This window comes from Vigna unguiculata, chromosome 4, assembly GCF_037176805.1.
Source record: "Vigna unguiculata cultivar grain cowpea cultivar isolate G323 ecotype 2 chromosome 4, ASM3717680v1, whole genome shotgun sequence".
In the NCBI taxonomy this organism is placed as follows: domain Eukaryota; kingdom Viridiplantae; phylum Streptophyta; class Magnoliopsida; order Fabales; family Fabaceae; genus Vigna; species Vigna unguiculata.
The window spans coordinates 19329827-19346743 of NC_140795.1; the positions used below are offsets into that span (position 1 = coordinate 19329827).

The 16917-nt window shown below is 39.5% G+C and overlaps 1 protein-coding gene across 1 annotated transcript; it reads right to left on the bottom strand.

Annotated features, from left to right (window-relative positions):
• Positions 1-3911: 3911 nt before the first annotated feature.
• Positions 3912-9804, bottom strand: LOC146886907 (uncharacterized). Its single transcript, XM_085671933.1, has 2 exons — positions 8176-9804; positions 3912-4087 (listed from the first exon to the last, which is right to left on the bottom strand). Exons 1-2 carry the CDS (start codon positions 9416-9418, stop codon positions 3912-3914), a joined length of 1419 nt encoding a protein of 472 aa, XP_085528059.1. The 5' UTR covers positions 9419-9804.
• Positions 9805-16917: the final 7113 nt, after the last annotated feature.

Sequence of the window (16917 nt, forward strand, 5' to 3'; positions counted from 1 at the left end):
CTAGGGGGGTTGCCGGTTTTGAGGTACTGGATGTAGGGGGTGGTCCAGTTTTGGCTTTGGGAGGGGGTGACGTTGTTAGCTGGGGTGTGGGTTAAATTTTGACAAGTGTGTGTGATGGAAGGCGTGGATAGTGTTTGCTGTAGTAAGGATCGGTGACGATTTTTTAGCTTGGTGCTGGCCAATTTGGAGAGAATATCGGCCCTGATGTTGTCGGTCCTTGGTATGCGGACTTGTTCGAAAGCGGATTGAATGATTGCACGGACCAGATGGTAATACTGTAGAAGGATGGGGTCTTTGATCTGGAACTCGTCATTTAGATGGCCTACAGTGAGCTTGGAGTCAGTTTTGCACGTTAATCTCTTGACGCCTACCTCACGAGCTAGGGAAAGGCCGACGAGGATGGCTTCGTATTCGACTTGGTTATTTGACGTTTTGAAGGCAAAGTGAAGGGATTTTTCAATGAGGATGTCGTTGGGGCCTTCTAAGACGATGCCGGCTCCGACACCCCTTGGATTTGAGGAACCATCTACATGAAGCGTCCACTGGTGCTCTATAGGTGTTTGTTGTAGGTCGTTGACGAAGTCTAAGAGACATTGGGCTTTGATGGGGCCGTGGGGTTCATAGCGGATGTTGAATTCTGACAGTTCGACGACCCATGATGACATGCGTCTGGCTAGATCTGGTTTTTGTAATATTTTTTGGATTGGGTAGTCAGTTTTGATGGTTATGGTGTGGTTTTGGAAATATGGGCGTAGGCGGCGTGCTGCGTGGACCAAAGATAGGGCCAACTTTTCTACCATCTGATATCTGGTTTCAGGATCTTGCAACGTTCTGCTCACAAAATATACAGGATGCTACATGCCTTCTATTTCTTGGACAAGCGCGGTACTGACGGTATAATCGGTGGCTGTGATGTATACAAGCAGGGGTTGATGGGTGCCCGGCTTGTGGAGTATAGGTGGAGAGGTTAGGGTTGTTTTTAGTTTTTGGAAAATTTGTTCACAATCATCAGTCCACGTGAACCAGGTGGATTTCTTTAGGAGTTGGATTATGGGTTGGGTTTGTTCTGCTAGTTTGGGTAGGAAGCGGGAAATGGCTGTGAAACGACCAATGAGACGTTGGACTTCCTTAATAGTAGTGGGGCTGCGCATTTCGATGATGGCCTTGCATTTTTTAGGGTTGGCCTCTATGCCGCATTGGTTTAACATAAAACCAAGGAATTTACCCCGGTCAACGCCGAATACACACTTGTCAGGGTTGAGGCGAAGGTTGTATTGGCGTAGTGCGGAGGAGACTGCTGACAGGTCCTCGGCATGTTGGCGATGACTTGGGGACTTGACAACCATATCGTCGACGTATACTTCGACATAGTGTCCCATTAGGTGGCTGAAAAACCTTGTCCATCAACCGTTGGTAAGTTGCTCTAGCGTTTTTGAGGCCAAAGGGCATGACCCTATAGAAGTAATTAGCATCGTCCGTGATGAAGGCGATTTTGTGCATATCTGATGCGGCCATGGGAATATGGTTATATCCAGAATATGCATCCAAAAAACTAAGCACCTTGTTCCCTACCGCACTGTCCACGAGTCGATCAATGTTGGGTAAGGGGTAAGCGTCACGAGGGCAAGCCTTGTTTAGGTCCGTGTAATCTATGCACATCTGCCATTTGCCATTGGCTTTCTTCACCAAGACAACGTTAGAAAGCCAATTGTTGGTATCGCGCAGCGGAATGTTTGAGCGTGCGGACAAAACCAAGAGGGGGGTGAATTGGTTTTTAAATAATAAAATTAATACTTTAAAATTTTTCCAAAATTTATCAAGTAGATCAATAAATAATTTCTTTATAACAAAATAATGGATGAAATAAAGAGATAGAGAAGAAGATTGAACACAAGTATTTATACTGGTTCGGATCAAAAGACCCTACGTCCAGTTGTTAATCTCTTAAAAACGAGATTAACTAAATCACTAACAAGTAACAGATTTACAATCAGATATTTAGAGTGTAAGGAAAGAAAACACCTCTCTTGAATCTCACAAGAGATGAACACCTTTCTCTGAATCACACAAAGAACCTTGACCTTAGCTTTCCTAGCAACAGCAGCAGCACTCAATCTCCTAGAACACCTCTCAGGAAAAGTTATCGCTCTACCCACACTAGGTTTTTCAAAGCTTCAATTGAGAACACTCAGAGAACTCTCTTGCAGTCACAGCACTAGCACTCTAGCTTCTCAAAAAGGTAATTGAGAGGTAACTCTGAAGTTCCTTAAATAGGGGTTCCAAAAATTAGGTCAAAAAGCTGAACAGTCGCACCCAACTGACCAGGATAATCGATTATCACTAGTGATAATCGATTATTCTAGTGTGGTTTATGGAAAACAAATTTTTGGGCAGATAATCGATTATCAGAAGTAATAATCGATTATTCCAGTGCTTTCTTGAAAAAATTTGTTCAGCTCAGGATAATCGATTATTCCAAGTGATAATCGATTATCATTTTGATATTTCGAGAAATACTAGAATTTTCTTGTACAATACTGCTTCTAACTTAATCCAATTACATTTTACACAATAGCTTTAAACATAATAACATGTAGTCTTCATATTGTCTTCCAGATGGCTTTCAGGCTTCTTTTATCATCATCAAAATCTTGCTTCAGCATTTAGACTTGTATTGCTTTTGCCACAATCTCCCCCTTTTTGATGATGATCAAAACAATATGTTTAAAGTATCTGCAATCAAAATATCTTACAAGGAGATTTGTTAGTAGCATTGTTTGGTTTAAATGTTTAAACTTTTTCTCCCCCTGTTTTGATCATATGAAAAAGGTTTTAACAAAGAAGCTCCCCCTCAATTTGGCATAGGTAAAGAATAACAAGACAAATATTCTTATAGTAAAAATAAAACTGGAAAACATATTACAATTGCAAATAATGAGACAATGATGTAGACTGTTAAAAGTCTTGACTCATGTCATCATCATCCTCATATTTATCAAATTTATGTTCTAAGTTTGAGATCCTAGAATCTAATCCTCTAATTAAGCCAGTGACTTCTTCATGTCTGTGAGTGGAGAGAAGAAAGAATTCTTCAAGCCTCTGATTGAGATTTAAAATGTGATCCTCTAAAGAAGAGGATGAGCCACCAACACCACTGGATGATCCAATATGTGTGTCAACAGGAGGAATAGGAGTAGTGGGAGGATTTTCTTCTTCTTCATTGTCCGAAGAAGGCATATCATCCTTGTGAATGTAGGTATTCCCAAAAGGAATAAATTTCATCTGCTTCAAGGAGTTTTCTGCAATTTTGTATGCGGCAATTGTCTTATGAGACTGTTCATCAGAGACATTTACCCCTTTATACTCACAAATACGAGAGATGAGCAAAGAATACGGAAGAGGATATTGAGGCAATCGTTTGGCTTTTAGCATGGTGTCAAGAATGATGCTTGGCCAATAGATGGGGATGTGGTTGAGCATGGCATATATTATCATAAGATCGGCTTCGCTGCACTGAGCGTGATTTGTACCACGTGGACATAGAATCCAAACAATGAGATAGTGAAGTAGACGCTCATTGATTTTGAGAGGTCCAGCAAGTAATTGACGGCCAATTTCTTGATCTGGGCGTCGCATAAAGGATCTATATGCAAGAATTCTGTTGAACCCTTCTATGCCAGCTGTGAGAATGGGAGATGTGCCATCATGAATGGGAAATTGTGCAACATTTTCCCAAATATCATCATCTAAAATGATGTCGATACCTTTCACTTTTGTGAACCCAACTCCATCTCTGAATTTGTAGTTGAAATAAAAGGCTCGAACCAAATCTGGATAGTAAGTGCCTTGCATCTCTGTGAAGAATTTCACACCTTGTTCAGCCAGAAAGTTTTGAATGGTGAAATGGCGATTTACAAACCATTGAGACTGGATGAATTTTGGAGTGATGAGGGGTTTGTCTTTCCATAGTGTGATGAATTCAGAACGTCTTTCTTCATCCGAAATCCATCCTTCAATGGAGGCTGTTCATGGTGCATTTGAGGGATGAGAGGCATGAGATGCAGTCCTTCTGCGTGTAGGAATTTTTCTGCGAGAGGATTCAGCCATGGTTTAGGTAAAAGAGAGAAGCCTTTGAGAGTTTTGTGAGAAAATGAGAAAAGGAGAGGGTCTTGAGTGTTGATGGAGAGAAAAGAGTGTTCTGGTGACAAAAATGGCAAATATTTATAGAGAGAAGACTTCAACGACCATATACACCTGATTTGATGAAAATCTAGCCGTTGCAACGGCTATTTTTTGAAATTTGTTGGTCCAACGACGTGTAATAATCGATTATTCTAAGATGATAATCGATTATTGGTTCATAAACTTGGCAAAATATGAAGTCTGACGAGCTGATAATCGATTATCCTAAGTGATAATCGATTATTCCAGTGAGTTTTGATTTTTGGCTCAGAATTAAGGATAATCGATTATGGCCTTGAATAATCGATTATTATGAAGTGTTTTTGAATTTTTAGGAAGAGATTTTAAGGATAATCGATTATTACCCAAAATAATCGATTATTCCAGTATGTTTTGAGATTTTTGAAGAGAGTCTGATAATCGATTATTGACACTTGTAATCGATTATTTACGCTATTTTTCGGATTTCTTAAAGATTGTGAATTTTTAGCATTTAAGAGATCTCTAATATGCCTAAGTCTCTTCTTAGTTCATAAAATCTATCTTTAGCTAAAGGTTTTGTAAAGATATCAGCTAATTGATGCTTTGTATCTACATATTCTATTTCACAATTTCCTTTATTAATGTGATCTCTTAGGAAATGATGTCTTATTTCAATATGTTTTGTCCTAGAGTGCATTATGGGATTTTTGGTTAAATTAATAGCACTAGTGTTATCACATTTCAGAGGTATGTGATTTAAAAAGATATTATAGTCTTCTAGTTGTTGTTTCATCCAAAGAATTTGAGCACAACAATTTCCAGCTGCTATGTATTCAGCCTCTGTAGTTGATAAAGCCACACAAGCTTGTTTCTTTGAATGCCAAGAGACTAATGAACTACCTAAGAGGTGACAAGTACCACTGGTACTTTTTCTATCTATTTTACAGCCACCATAATCAGCATCTGAATAACCTATCAAATTAGGAGACGCTCCTGAAGGATACCATAGTCCAAAACATGCAGTACCTTTTAAGTATTTTAAAATTCTTTTTACTGCAGTAAGATGTGATTCTTTTGGATTGGCTTGAAAACGAGCACACACACATACTGATTGCATAATGTCAGGCCTACTAGCAGTAAGATACAACAGAGAACCTATCATGCCTCTAAACATAGTTTGATTTACCTCTATTCCTGATTCATCTTTATCTAAGTAGCAGGAGGTTCCCATAGGAGTACTTGCTTCCTTAGCAGTATCCATTCCAAATTTCTTAAGTACTTCTTTGCAGTACTTAGATTGAGAAATGAAAGTTCCATTTTCCATTTGCTTAATTTGAAGACCCAAAAAGAATGTCAACTCTCCCATCATTGACATTTCAAACTCTGCCTGCATTATGCTTGCAAAGCCTTTACATAGTGAACTATCAGTAGATCCAAATATTATGTCATCTACATAAATCTGAACTAGCAAAATATGTTTATTTACTCTTTTGATAAATAGAGTTAAATCAATTTTACCTCTTTCAAAATCATTTTCTAACAAAAATGTACTTAATCGTTCATACCAAGATCTAGGTGCTTGTTTTAATCCATACAATGCTTTCTTTAATTTATAAATGTGATTAGGAAACTTATAGTCTTCAAAGCCAGGTGGTTGTTCAACATACACATTTTCTTTTATAAATCCATTTAAGAAAGCACTTTTGACATCCATCTGATATAGTTTGAATTTCATGAGAGAAGCATAAGCAAGAAGTAAGCGTATAGCTTCTAACCTGGCAACTGGAGCATAAGTCTCATCATAGTCTATACCTTCTTCTTGTCTGTATCCTTTTGCTACAAGTCTGGCTTTGTTTTTAGTGATGTTTCCATCCTCATCCAGCTTGTTTCTAAACACCCACTTTGTTCCTATTACTTGGTATGAAACATCCTTAGGAATGAGTTCCCAAACTTCATTCCTTTCAAATTGATTCAGCTCTTCTTGCATTGCAATGCACCATTGATCATCTTGAAGAGCTTCGTCTACACTTTTGGGTTCAATCTGTGAAACAAAAGCAACAATCATACAGAAATTTGACATATTTCTAGTAACAACTCCCTTTGATATATCTCCAATGACATTTTCAAGAGATAATCCTCTAGGTGATTTCCAGCTTTTGGCAAGATCTTCAGGTTCAGTCAGCGGATTTTCATTTAGATACATCTCATCAAGGGCTTCTTTGAAATAATCTTCATCACCTGCATTTGTTTTATTTGACTCAAGAGGGTTCTCCTCAAGGTCCACAATTTCATCAAAAACAACATGCACAGATTCTTCCATATTCAAGGTTCTTCTATTAAAAATCCTATAGGCTTTACTAGTTAATGAATAACCTAAGAAAATAGCTTCATCAGCTTTAGAATCAAATTTACCCAAATTTTCTTTTCCGTTATTCAGAACAAAGCATTTGCATCCAAATATTTTTAAATGTGCTACATTAGGTTTTCTTCCTTTAAACAATTCATAGGGGGTAACTTTTAAAATTGGTCTAATGAGCATTCTATTTAGTACATAACAAGCAGTGCTCACAGCATCAGCCCAAAAATATTTAGGCACATCATATTCGTTCAACATGGTGCGAGCTAATTCTTCTAAAGATCTATTTTTCCTTTCTACAACTCCATTTTGTTGAGGAGTTCTAGGTGCAGAAAAATTATGCATAATTCCGTTTTCTTCACAAAAGTTTTCAAATAATTCATTTTGAAATTCTCCACCATGGTCGCTTCTTAAAACTTTAATTTTCAAATCTTTTTCATTTTGAACAGCTTTTGCAAATTTTTTAAAAGCTTTGAATGCCTCACTTTTTAGTGTGAGAAAGAAAGTCCATGTATATCGTGAGTAATCATCAACAATAACAAGAGCATAATAGTTTCCTCCAAAGCTTTTTGTCCTTGAAGGGCCAAATAAATCCATATGCAAAAGTTCTAACGGTTTTGATGTAGAAATTACATTTTTTGAATGAAATGAAGATTTTACTTGTTTTCCTTTTTGACATGCATCACATAGTTTATCTTTTTCAAACTTTATTTTTGGTAATCCAATTACTAATTCTTTGGAAATTAGTTTGTTTAATTGTTGCATGTTAATATGAGCAGCTCGTTTATGCCATAACCAAGGATTTTCTTCTTTAACAACCAAACAAGTTATATCACTAGATGATGCAGTATCAAGATCAATCAAGTAAATATTATTGTGTCTCATACCTTTTAATGCTACTTCTTTGGAGTCCTTTTGATGAATAGTGCAGTAGTCACTCTCAAATATTACTTTGAGTCCTTTATCACATAGTTGGCTTATACTGAGAAGATTGTGTTTTAGTCCTTCCACATACAGTACATCCTTGATCTCCAAAGTATTTCCTCCACCTACATCACCCGTTCCAAGTATCTTTCCTTTGTTGTTATCCCCATAAGTGACAAATCCTTGTTCCTTCTTTTTAAAGTTCTTAAACTTCTTTTTATCTCCAGTCATGTGTCTTGAACAACCACTGTCAAGATAGCACATTGATCTTCTGGATTTAGAAGTCATCTGCAAAAAAAGGAAACAATTCATTTAGGTCCCCAACAACTTGTTTGGGTCCTTGGGGTTAGAAAAAAATATCTATTTATGAACAGGTACCCAAATATATTTTTTATTAGGAACACCAAGATGTTTGATATTGCATTTGTTTGAAGTATGACCCTTTTTCATGCAATAAAAACATGTAGTAGTACATGCATATGTATCTCTAGAATGATATGTTCCTTTTTCTACCCAAACTCTACGAGTTCTTTTAGTTTTACTTTTAAAACTATGATTATGAGCATGCTTGGTTTTATTTGGATTTTTCTTGAGATTAACCTTTTCACAGTTTTTATTTTCTAAGGCATCTTCAAGATGTTTTTCTAGAATACATATATCAAACATGTAACTTTTACATGATGCACATTCAATAGTTTCTTTTTCTTTATTTTCTAAAATTAAAATTTTACTTTTCAAAAATTCTTCTTCTTCAAGAGATTTTTCAAATTTACTTTGTAAATCTTTAAAATCAGATTTCAGTTTTCTATGAGCAGTATCCAATTTACTAGATTTAATAAGCAATTGTTGAAAAGCGTCATACAAATCATCATAATCATTTTCGGGGCAAGAAGAGTTTACCTCACTATCAGTATCATCATGATTTGCCATCAGACATAAATTTGCTTCTTCATTTTCAGAATCACTGGAATTTGATGAACTTGAGGCATTGTCTTCCCAAGCTATATATGCTTTCTTTTTGAAGAATTTTCTACCCTTCTTTTCTTCACTTTTCTTTGAATTTGGGCAGTCAACTTTGACGTGTCCAGATTCTCCACATCCATAACATTTGAAATTTGAGGATGATCCTTGATTATCCTTCTTGTTGCTCTTGAATTGATTTTTACCTTTGGCCTTCATGAATTTTGTAAACTTCTTAATCATGAGACTCAGATTTTCATCATCATCTGAATCTTCTTCTTCCTTTTGTCGTTTGCTTTTAACCACTTCGGTTTTAAAGGCTATGTTCTTCTTTCTTCCAATATCTTCTTCATCATTTAATCTGCCTAGTTCAAGCTCATGTTCTCTCAGCTTTCCAAACAAAGCCGCCATCGTCATTGTCGCAAGATTTTGTGACTCCGTGATGGCTGTCACCTTAGGCTGCCAAGTCCTGTTCAAAGATTTAAGAATTTTTATATTTAATTCATCGGTGTCGAAAGTTTTACCTAGACCTTTGAGATGATTGACGATATGTGTGAATCGTTTCTGCACATCATATATAGTTTCTCCTTGCTGCATCCGAAACATTTCGTATTCTTGGATCAAGGAGTTCTTGCGTGCTCTTTTTACATCGTCTGTTCCTTCATGGGTTACACGCAATATTTCCCATATTTCTTGTGCACTGGTGCATACTGAGATGCTGTAAAACTCATCTAGGGTTAAGGCAGATGAAATTATATTTCTAGCTCTTACATCATATTGGGCTTTTTTATTTTCGTCTGCTGTCCATTGCGAGAATGGCTTTGGTTCCTGCACATCATCTACAATATTAACAGGAACAAATGGACCATTTAAAACAGCATCCCAAATACCCCTATCAACAGATTCCAGAAAAATTTGCATCCTAACTTTCCAGAAAGGATAATTTTCACCAGTAAATAGAGGAGGTCTGTTGATAGATGCGCCCTCGGCAAAGGTTTGATTTTGTCCAACCATTTTCGAAAATTTTGAATAACTATCAAAGCAAGCTCTGATACCAATTGTTGGTATCGCGCAGCGGAATGTTTGAGCGTGCGGACAAAACCAAGAGGGGGGTGAATTGGTTTTTAAATAATAAAATTAATACTTTAAAATTTTTCCAAAATTTATCAAGTAGATCAATAAATAATTTCTTTATAACAAAATAATGGATGAAATAAAGAGATAGAGAAGAAGATTGAACACAAGTATTTATACTGGTTCGGATCAAAAGACCCTACGTCCAGTTGTTAATCTCTTAAAAACGAGATTAACTAAATCACTAACAAGTAACAGATTTACAATCAGATATTTAGAGTGTAAGGAAAGAAAACACCTCTCTTGAATCTCACAAGAGATGAACACCTTTCTCTGAATCACACAGAGAACCTTGACCTTAGCTTTCCTAGCAACAGCAGCAGCACTCAATCTCCTAGAACACCTCTCAGGAAAAGTTATCGCTCTACCCACACTAGGTTTTTCAAAGCTTCAATTGAGAACACTCAGAGAACTCTCTTGCAGTCACAGCACTAGCACTCTAGCTTCTCAAAAAGGTAATTGAGAGGTAACTCTGAAGTTCCTTAAATAGGGGTTCCAAAAATTAGGTCAAAAAGCTGAACAGTCGCGCCCAACTGACCAGGATAATCGATTATCACTAGTGATAATCGATTATTCCAGTGTGGTTTATGGAAAACAAATTTTTGGGCAGATAATCGATTATCAAAAGTAATAATCGATTATTCCAGTGCTTTCTTGAAAAAATTTGTTCAGCTCAGGATAATCGATTATTCCAAGTGATAATCGATTATCATTTTGATATTTCGAGAAATACTAGAATTTTCTTGTACAATACTGCTTCTAACTTAATCCAATTACATTTTACACAATAGCTTTAAACATAATAACATGTAGTCTTCATATTGTCTTCCAGATGGCTTTCAGGCTTCTTTTATCATCATCAAAATCTTGCTTCAGCATTTAGACTTGTATTGCTTTTGCCACAAACGTTAGAAAGCCAAGTGGTGTACTGAGCTTCTTCTATAAATCCTGCGCTTAGTAACTTGTCGGCTTCAACCTTGGTTGCTTGCCGACGTTTTTCTCGAAGCTTGCGTTTTTTCTGGGATACATAGCGGGCTTCTTTATATATGGATAGTTTGTGGGATGCCACTTGGGGGTCCACTCCAGGGAGGTCGGCGGCTAACTAGGCGAAAAGATCGGTGTTGTTGATGAGGATGGGTGTGATGGTGGCACGCTCGTCAAAGTTTAAACCGGTGCCTAGGTTAATAGAGTGACCATTGGGAAGCTCTAGAGGGGAGGTGTCCTCAACTGGTTCAAGGCGAACATCCCAGCCTATTCTGGGGTCAAGATCTTCGCCGGATAGGGCTATGCTGGAGCCAGGGGGTCGTTCGATATGGTTGGTTTGTTGGATTGGGAGTTGTGGTCGCAAGCTGGCCATGTAGCATTCGCGTGCCAAGCGTTGGTCGTAGTGGATGGTAAGGATGTCGCCGGACGGGGCAGGGAACTTCATGGCCAAGTGAGGGGTGGAAACGACGGCGCCAAGGGTATTGAGGGAAGGACGGCCCAGGAGGATGTTGTAGGATGTTGGCGCGTCGACGATAAGGAACCGGATTGGGATGGTTTTAGTTTGGGTCCCCTCCCGAAAGACGGTGTGGAGGTCAATGTAGCCCCGGGTGGATACCTGTTCACCAGAAAAGCCATATATTGGCTCGTCATATGGGACCATGGTGGTGTCAGGAGGTTGAAGTTTTTGGTAGATGGCCCAGTAGAGGATATCAACGGAGCTGCCTTGATCAACGAGGACTTTCTTAACAGCGTAATTTTCGATTTCAACAGTGATAACCATGGGGTCATCTTGTTGATGGTCGAGGCCGTGAAAGTCATCATCTGTGAAGACGAAAGGAGGCATACGACGTTTGTGGTGGGAATGGGTGATGTGGTTGATAGATTGGATATGGCGGAGGTGTCTTTTTCTGGCAGAAGAAGTGGATCCTCCGCTAGCGAAGCCACCAGAGATGGTGTTAATGGTGCCACGTAGGGGAGGGTCGGCAGGGGTGATGTCGGTGCGGGCCGGCTCCGGTTCTTGACTAGTGGGTTGGGCGGGGTGTCTGTCGTGACGGGAGTCATGTGGAGGACGTTTGTGATCGGATCGAGGGGGGTGGCGGGATCGAGAGGAGGAGGAATGGTCGTCTATACGGATGAAGCGGCGAAAGTGGCCAGCACAGACTAGTTCTTCTATTTTATCCTAGAGTGCTTTGCATTCTTCTATAGTGTGACCATGGTTGCGGTGGTAGCGGCAATATTTGGTCATATCGGCGTTGGGAGGTGTGATTGTCTTGCGTGGTGGAGGGATTAGATAAGCTAGTAGGGCCTCGTCGAGGATGCGGGAGCGGGCTACGGTAAGAGGGGCGTATTTGATGAAGCGAGGTTGACGGGGTTCGCGTGGGCGGGTATCAGGATGTGGGTTAGGCTGTGGGGTGGGGTTGGCGGTGGTGGCTGCATAGTTGTTGCATAATTTGGTGTGGAGGGTTTGCATTTCCTGCATGCGGACATAGTCAGCTGCACGTAACTTGAGCTCGTGCATGGAGGCAGGTGGGTGGAGATAGACGTTGTTGGCAAAGGGGCCGGGTTGTAAGGTAAAGGCCATGCATTGGAGGATAATCTCTTGATTGAGGTGTGGTGTACGAAGAGCTGCCTTACTAAAGCGATCTATGAACGCTCTGAGTGGTTCGTTTTGTTCTTGTCTGATGCCCATGAGGGATATGGTGGTAGTTTGGTGTGGGCGGCTGCCGGCGAAATAGGTGGAGAACATGTGGGAGAAGATGTCGAAACTGTCGATGGAGTAAGGCAGAAGGGTTGTGAACCATTCGTGGGCAGGGCCCTTAAGGGTGGAAGGGAAGGCTTTGCAAAAGACTGCGTCTTGGGATGTGTACATGGCGACATGGGTGATGTAGACTTTAAGGTGCTCGTCAGGGTCTGTTTCGCTAGTATAGCGATCCAGGGTGAAAGGTTCCCACTGGGCCGGAAGAGGGGTGTTGGCGATAAAGTCAGTGAAGGGGTGACGGCGTCTGGGCTGGTTGGGAGGGAGCATGTGAGGTGGGATGGGATGGTTGATCATAGTGGGGAAGGTGGAGGTGAGGTTGTGAGGGGGGATGTGGGTTGTCGGAAGGTATTACAGGTTGTATGGTGGAATATGTGTGGTGTGTAGGGTGGTGGGTATGTTTTAGGGGATCTGGGTGGTAAGGAGGGTAGCGGCAGGGGTTGGGGTTGCGGTGAGCCCCGGTTGAGTAGAGGGGAAGTGAGGGGGATGGGTAGAGGAAATGGGTGTTTGTTGGGTGGTGGTGAAGGTGTGAGGAGTGGGGTTGTACTCGCTTTCTTCCTCTATGGGCTGGAAGGCCGGAGACTTCGTAGCTTCAGAGGTTTCCTTGGTTTTTCCCTTCAGATTGGGATTAGCTTCAATCCTTTGCCTCAGGTGAGAGTTCTCTTGTCGTAGCGCCTCCATTTCGTCAGCGCTGCGTTTCTTCAAATCTGTGAGTTCTTGTTGCATCTTTGCTTGGCCGTCTAGGATGGCAGCCAGATCAGGGGTGATGCCAGGAGGTCCAGAGGGACCAGCATCAGCCTGCTTGTTCACTCCAGCTTTGCTATGGGTGGAAACCATCTTCAGAGAAAAACGGGTACTAAAGGTGTTCGTCTCGTGCCCCACGGTGGGCGCCAATTATTCCTGCAGAAGAACAAATAAGATGAGTTAGGCATAAGCGTCACCTTACCATGTAGTCCGCTATCTCCTCAGTTGGCCTCTCCCCGGTTGATACATGTCAGCTTGGACCCAGGAGGGGTTACCTGCAGAAGAGTCTCCGAAGCTCAAGTAAGTCAAAGCTCTCAGAAGGTCAAATCAGTGATTAATGAATGCGTACCTTTAATTACTGGGGTTCACGCGTATTTATAGAGCATTAATGATGTCTGATTACCTCATGGGCTGGGCCTTGACTTGGGCTCTAGCTTGGGCTGTGAGTGGGCCTGGGCCCTAACCCAGGCCCTCAAAACTTATTGAACACGGGGGCTTCCATTTTTACTAAGTTTATTGGAGTTGTCGGCCTGGGCTTTAGTCTTACCGGGTCTGTTGAGGTAGTCGGTCTAGGCCGAGTACTTGACTGCTTTGTATGTATTGTTTACTTGTTTGGTTGAGTTTGGCTAGGTATGGTACATTGGACTTATCATTTAAGTAGTGTTCAAATGTTCAATGTAGTACAACAAACTATCACTTGAGAATCCATCTCATCACTCAAGCAAGCTACTCATGCACGTTGTTATTTTGTTTAAGTAAAAAAGATACGATTCCAAATAGAATAGATGTCTATATTTAGGAATTGGAATCAATTAAGAACAAACAATTTGGAATTTTAAATAAAATAGAGAAAATCTTGATAAAAGGAAGAAGCTACAAACCAAGGTTTGATAAGCCTAAGGATGACTGTCACAAGAATTAGGGAATTCTTGATAAGATCATAGGATGCAGGAAAAACCCTAGTAGAGATAACCTCGTAGTTATTTTTGGAAAAAAGTGTTATAATCCATTATGTATTCAAATGGTTTATAAATACAAATTAAGTTGTAGGTCTTGTGATTGCAAGCTCCTAGTCAAAGAGGCAATCATAAGAAGTATGATAAAGAACATTCAAGAAGGGTTGGAGTCATCTATGGAAGGTGGACCTAAACTATTTTTCTGTTAGGCCTCAATAAATTAGAGTAGGTTGTTTTGGGCCTTGTATAATAGGCCAAGTAGTTTAAGATTTCCATTTGAGCCTTATAGTGTGGGCCTTTGTACAGTAGGGTTTTTGTGAGAGAGAAAGAAGAGAGAAGTGACGCCTTTTGGTAGAGAGTTGACCTTAAGTCAAAATGAGAAGCCTTGCCTTGCAAGGTAAAGGGCGTGAAGGTAATCCTCCCTTAGGAGAGTAGTTGCCACGTGGTATGCTCCTAATGGAGAGGATTTCTCCATAGTTGTGGATATGTGTCATGTTTCTAATGGAGAGGATTTCTCTTTAGTAGTGGCCTTGTGTCATCCTCCTAATGGAGAGGATTTTGTCTTGTTCTCCAAGGAGTAAAATTAGGGTTTTGCTTCTACAATTTAGAGACACCTTTAAGGTTACCTAAACTTCTCAGTAGAGGTTTCTCCTCGTGTAAATTCACTTTGAGATTAGTAATGAAATGTTGCCAAATGTTTTGAGCCACCTTCCTTTAGAGTTGGCTCAACCTCTCTTAAGAACTTCTAAATACCAACATCTACCTCACACAAACACTAGAGCGAGACATCTTCCCTATCCATTCCATTATTTATGCACAACTTTGGTCACTATAGCTCATCTTCATGCTTGGAACTACCTTGCTTGAGAATGAGGCTATCATCTTGCCTCATGTAACACCTCAGGCGGATATTACTTGATATAGTAAAAAAAACATAATTAAAATAAAAGAAATCTGATACCATTCCCAAAACGCGAGAAAATTTAAATCTTTATCAACGGTCTACAAAACCGATAATTCAAAATAATCCATTACAAGTTCCAAAAACTAAAATCAACTTTAAAAAGAAAACATTCTAAAATATAGTTCTTTTAAAGTTCTTTCAAAATCCCCCAAAGTTAGCCCGCATCTCCTCACCTATGCCTCACTAGCATCACTTGAAACCACATCTACTCTGGTGTGACAATGCCACACGATCATCGCACAACCACAAGCAGAAAGGGTGAGCTTAACAAAATAAAACATACACATATAATGTATTCACCTCACCCAAACAACTTAACACAACAAGATACCCATACATAGAGTCTTTACATCCCAAGGTAAATTACGCAGCCATAGTCTCATAAACCATATAAGACCAGCACAACCAAACACATCTTTACTCTATTCAACCAGAGTCTTAAAAGATAACACCAATCATCTACGAACCTACCCGCTCATAGTCCAACCTCTACGGACTTACCCGCTCGTAGTCCAACCTCTACGAACCTCCTCACTCGAAGTCCAACACGCATGAGTTACACTCATTTACAAAACTACCTACTCGTAAAACAATCAAGTGTGAGCCAGTGAATATGAACCTCCCCACTCATAATTCCCAACAAGAGTCCCTACAATACTCACACCAACATAACAGTGCATACACTAAATGAAAGGAAAAAGGAAACACTTCAAGTACCATCAATCATGCATATAACACACTTCTTTATACACCAACTCCCCTAAAATAGTAGCACTGCAACCCCTTTTATATCAATATAACATGCAACCAAAGGTTCACATTCAAACAGAACCCACAACACACCATCACGCAACAACCAAAAGTGAACCTCGTTGCGCACTGGCCATTGCCTGGTGGTTCCAAACTGCCGCTTGGCAGTGCACCAGAGGTTCATGTGCATAACCTCATTTTCTCCATCTGCGGAAATTCCCAAGCCCCAAATACGCGACCCACTCATGCAATTACACGAAAATTCAATTAATCATGCGTCCAACATTCCTACATACTCAATTGTCTCCATTAGACTATGCTCACACAACTTTCATTCCAACATTGGCACCAAACATCATACTCATCATGAAAATGGGAATCAAATGGCTTTCTCACAAACCAGGCAACATGAAAAATAAGGTGATCACGAAATACATCTATCTCCCTTTATCTCTTTAACTTAAGATTAATGTCCAATCCAAAAATGCTTCACAACAAAATCTAAAAATAATTAAGAAACAAAAATTAGATTAAGTAAATCCAAGTTAATTAAAATCCAAATTACTTGCTTAATGAATCTCAATAAATGAAAATGCACTAACAATAGATAATTAAGCACTAAACATTCCTCAAGATGGGTATAGAAAGGTAAGAAAATAAGGAAAAATAATGGCTCAACAAATTTCCCCATACTTAGCCTTTTTCACTTTTGGGAAAAATCATGAAGCAAAGCATGAATAACAAAGACAAATCAAAGAGAGATATGCACGAAAAAAAAAACAAACAAAATAGATAGATAGAACACATCTAACACACAAAGAGTTAAGGAATAAAGATATCCATGAACATCATCCACACAATTCAAAACATGTTAGGTAACTCCAATAAACTCAAGATGTGAATTGAAAACAACATGACCTCACAAGATATTTAGTGTATCACTCAAGCGTCTAATGGCAGGGATGACGACCAATGTCCATCCATGATGAGTTCCCAAGTGCTCAAGTTTTTCCAACTTAAAATGACTCCTTTAAGGGTTAGTTAGTTTCATTTCTAGTATTTTAGGGCATTTCTAGTATAAATTTGTGGCTAAGTCTTGAGTTGCATGTTCTTTTAAGGTTAAAGTACTCTTTTGGTCCTTGTTTTTGTCAAAAAGTGTCAAATTCGTCTTTCATTTTTTTTGTCTCAATTTGATCATGGTTTTTTAAAAAATGATTCAATTTGG